This window comes from Setaria italica, chromosome VIII (assembly GCF_000263155.2).
Source record: "Setaria italica strain Yugu1 chromosome VIII, Setaria_italica_v2.0, whole genome shotgun sequence".
Classification (NCBI taxonomy): domain Eukaryota; kingdom Viridiplantae; phylum Streptophyta; class Magnoliopsida; order Poales; family Poaceae; genus Setaria; species Setaria italica.
The window spans coordinates 5631795-5636480 of record NC_028457.1 but is presented as its reverse complement, the minus strand read 5'-3'; the positions used below and the strand labels follow the sequence as shown (position 1 = coordinate 5636480).

Sequence of the window (4686 nt, the reverse complement as noted above, 5' to 3'; positions counted from 1 at the left end):
CGATAGCACATGCTATTAATGTTTTATTTATTTATACCGCATGGTTACATTGAATATCTGACTGTTGTAGTGTTTATTGGAATTGAATATCTGCCTGTTGTGGTGTTTATTCCAAGAACATCTACCCATAAGTTCGAAAGGCTTAGCCAATCGGATTAAATTATGCTTACCTTAGGCTTAGCCGCCAATCGGATTAAATTATGCTTACCTTGTTAATTTTTAAGTCAAATTGACTAGCACGCCTTGCACCACTCGTGAATAGATTTGGAGTCTGTACTGGAGTTAAGCAGATCTTCCAGATCCTCCGTGTTGTTCCGTATTGTTCAACGTAGAAGCCTGAGGTCCAGATTTTGTGTTGACATGAACAGCACACACCCATAACCCATGCAGACAATATCTTCCCACACATCACATAAATGTTCTTTATCAGCTGTGTTTCTAAGTCTCACACCAATCTAAACTAAAAATATAATTACAGGAAACATATTCGCCTGTACAAAAAAATTACCCGGTCCAAAATCTGTTACAGCTGTAAGGCTACAATCCAGCGAGGACCTAAGAATAATTGAATGATGATAATGCGGGGTTATCTAAGTGTCCCACCTTTCTACATATAAATGAATTTGGATGATTATGGGGCTGATTTACATGGAAGCCAGTAGTATAAGATTGGTGTCAGGTAAATCAGCCATATGCTACATACTGTCGTTGGATGGCCTGTTTGACCATACAATCTCTATCTCAAGGGTTCTCGAGCCATCCTTACCGCCATCGTGGCTGAGGCTGAAGAACCCGCTGTATACACCCTCGGTGACAACCTTGTCGATCTGGATGGTCACTCTTCCAAGGGTCGACTGGAACAAAAATAGCAGCATTTGAGAAGTAACATAGGAATTACAGGCATTAACCAAGAAAAGATAACTGGCGAAGATATGCCGTCCATATGGCCATACCTTTCCGAATGTATTTTTGCTCTTGCATATGATGTAGAGCTTCTGCCCTTTTGGGGCAACGTCGAATAACCAAGTGAAACCCTCGTTCCATGCTGGGCAGATGCTGTGGTTAACCACCTGTCATTCAGAAAAAAAAAACCATCAGCTGCTGCAGACAACAAAAATATCAACTAAGATGTCCACTAAGAATACCACTTGCCAAACACTGTTCCCAGTGTTGCAGGGCTCATTGCTGGCATTACTGGGTTTCAGAGCAAAAGACACAAGTGCACACCATGTATGAATTGTTGAGTAGGACCAAATCTACAAGAAATTACCTTAGTTTGCCTTGGAGGACCATTTCCTATTTGCAGGCAACAAAATGCATTTGTACCCCCCATTGTCTGTTTCAAATTATTCCCACGAATTATGGTCACTGTCAAGCAACCAGGCAAGCAATGCAGCAAACTATCAGCTCTCTCATGAAAACTGGGAGGACAGGTTTTCATAAGCATTTGTAGAACAGGTATGGCTTCAGCTGAAATCAGGGACTGGGCTTTAGCAATGTCTTCATTCATCTGCGGCCAAGATTCTTTCAGCAAGCAAAGGGTATCGAGCACACTCTCTTGGGCAGACTCATTTCCATCCTTCAGGGCACACACCAGATGGGGTATGCACAAGGTTGCTGCCTCAGAAAACCGCACTTTTTTGAAGTTGCTGAATATCACATATATGGTCCTCAGAATAACTTCATTGATAGATGACATAGAGAGCAGCTCTCTCTCCAAGGCAGCTGCAATAAATTACAATCGACATTAGAGAAACAATGAAACCAATCCATCACTAAGCACGTATAGCAACCATCAAACACTTGCAATTCAATTATTTGTCACTTAACACATCTGCTGTTGATTAGATATTCCTGTTTATAGTATCAAGGGCAAAATGGCAAACGAAGGAACATTTAATTTTCACAATAAAGGAGCATGAGACTTTGCACATGAACGTGAAGAAATTTTCATCTGAAATAAAATATTATGACAGACTTCAGTATAAAAATTATGGTCTTACCAGTGAGAGACCGGATGAGCTCATTTGACACGTATTCTTGCAATGTATGATTTGAAAATAGGTACTTGATTAGAAGAGCAGCCTGTCCTGAAATATCCACATTTGGAGAAAGTAGCAATTCTTGCACAACCAAAATGCCCCCAGCCTCCGCCACAGCTCGCCTATTTGTCCTGCTGTGCATCACTAAGCTTTGCAGTGCACAAATAGCAACCATTGTCATGTCATCCGTAGGCTGGTCCTCAAGTAGGCTTACAAGAGCACGGCAGGCAGAAACAGAGTCACTTGCTCTTGCAAGTGCTTCATGCTGAAAAATGTCACCTAGTGCAAGAGTTACCAGAAACTTTGCTGACTGATTCTTAGACTGAGGATCTAACAGGTACTGTGAGAGAGGAGCAATAGCATACTTGGCAACTTTTGTTTCACGGACCCTTGAATTGTTTATCAGCGCTTCAAGCAATCTTGCTGCAGATTCCTCACAACGATGGCTCTTCAGGAGCTCCAAGAGTGCACGTACTGCCCCAGCCTCAGCCATAGCCACAGCACAGCGTGAACTACTTTTCTCTTGAACAAGTAAAGCGCTGAGAGCTATTGTGACAGTACTCTCCGTGGTCGAGTTCAGCAATCTTACAAGTACAGCCATTGAGACTTTAACGTAGTTGTCAGAATTATATCGCAAAACATTACATAACACAAGTGCTGCAGATTCCCATAGTGCTTGACTTGGCTGAGGATCATCCTGGACAATTACCTTTGAAAGTTCAAAAATCCCACCTGCATCTGCTACAGCCTTGGGCCAACTCTGTGATATGTTTTCAAGAGCTTTAACTGCAGTTTGTTGTAAGCTCAAGATTCCAATACCAGCAAGCTGCACAAGAGGAACAACTGCATTTTTTGTAGTGATGTCCTGTTGAAAATGCTCCTGTTCTAGAAGATGTGAGAGCACCTCAGTGCCAAGTTGCTGAATTGCTTGCGAGGGAGACTCAAGAAATGATATTAAAGGCTCAATTATTTGACTGGGAGTCAACTTCAATGCTGCTAGACTCTGAGGTTTCTCCAGAATATTTACGAGTGCTTGCAATGCGCTGTGCTGGTCCCACATGGTAACATCTGGGCGACGTAGAAGTAAGAAAAGTGGCTCCACCATTTTTGCAGCAGCAGAACTTTTAGCAATGCCACTGTTGTTTGTCAAAATGCGAAGCAACTCAGCAATGGATGAACTAACAGATACAGGAACATCAAGAATCATATCAAGTGCATGCTCAATGATACCAGCTTTAACCATGTCAAGCTTGCAGTTTGGACGGTCCTTACCCAATTTTATGAGAGCACCGATACATGCTTCAGACAACTGGTAGTTTGTTCCAGGAACAAAACTAACAAGAAGATCAATAACTTCACCAGTTGCAGCAACCTCTGCATTGTACTCCTCTTCAAGTAGTCTATTCAGAGCACAAACAGCTGGTTCAACAGCCAAGCTAGATCCTGATGTCATTAATGATATCAGGGGTTGAAGACATTCTGTTGCAATGGGTGATGCACGTATGGTTGAATTCTCAAATAAAATATAGCAGAGTTGAGCAGCATCTTTCTTGAGCTCTAATGATGAACTGAAGGACAAAATTTTGTAAAGATTTTCAAGTGTGTTGCTTTCTACGTCAAACATAGCAGAACCCTTAGAGATATTCCCAGCAGAAAGCTTGATAAGTGCACCAAGTGCTGCCTGCTGTTCTATTTCAGTTCCTGACTCAAGCATGTCAAGTAATGGTTGAATAGCTTGCCGAGCCACCTCGGTGTCCCTTATATTCTCTGAATCAAAAAGCTTCTGCAATGTTCTTACTGCACTAAGCCTAGAACTTCTCGAGCCCAAACGTAAGACAGCTACTAGCTGATTTGAAGTGCTACGTGATGATTCATGGTAAAGCAGATCAGGATTACTGTATAAGATCCCTAGCAAATTTGTTATAGTAGTTTCAGTTGAGTCTTGAGGGCTTAAAGATAGATACTTAGTCAAAGCATCTAAAGCTCCAGCCTCTGCCATAGCAACTTTATTTGTCTCACTACCTTCTGCTAGCTGGGTCAGAAGGTGCAAAGCGATCAGAGGTGCACCTGGTCTGTCTGGCATTGGTTTAAGTAGATCCACTAGCAAGGGTATGGACCTTCGAGCAATGGCACCAGTGCAAACATCTTCAAGCTCAAAAAGGGTTCTCAATATTATTTGACTTGGATTCTCTGCCAACTTGAACTCTTCCCCCATTGTAACAAGATTTGGCATATCAGATTCTACCTGTCCAATCAAGGCTACAGCACCCAAAACTGCACCAGAATTTGCAATAGCAAGCTGTATACCTCTACTCCCAGTGGAAACAAGGCTGGCCAGTGCTTGTGCAGCAAAGTATTTATTGATGATATCATCAGATTTTAGCAAGGATGCTAAAGAAGGTATTGTTCGCATTATTTCGGAAGATTGAACAATAACTGAATCCTGAAACAATGTAGCCAACAGAAGGGCGCAAGTCCAAATATTTTCTGAGTCTTCATACTGTTCCTGTAACATGGAGCAGATATTAAGGCCTGGAAATAGACATATGAGAAGAAACAGTACGATATGGAAAAAACAAGTAATGCAACAAAGAATGAAGACATGGCTATGAATTATCAAATCTCTGGATTTAGAACAATCAGT

At 41.8% G+C, this 4686-nt stretch overlaps 1 protein-coding gene across 2 annotated transcripts in view; it reads right to left on the bottom strand.

Moving 5' to 3' along the window:
• Window positions 1–380: 380 nt before the first annotated feature.
• Window positions 381–4686, bottom strand: part of LOC101760649 (protein CELLULOSE SYNTHASE INTERACTIVE 3) — a 10291-nt gene continuing 5985 nt past the window's right edge. Inside the window, exons 4-7 of one of the 2 annotated variants that reach the window (XM_004978826.3) lie at window positions 2004–4548; window positions 1271–1725; window positions 954–1070; window positions 381–854 (exon numbers count right to left, since the gene is read on the bottom strand). In XM_004978826.3, the coding sequence (XP_004978883.1) occupies window positions 696–854; window positions 954–1070; window positions 1271–1725; window positions 2004–4548 (3276 nt within the window). In that variant the 3' untranslated portion in view covers window positions 381–695. The remainder of the gene's footprint in view (window positions 855–953; window positions 1071–1270; window positions 1726–2003; window positions 4549–4686) is intronic. The other variant, XM_004978825.3, reaches the window with a different exon arrangement.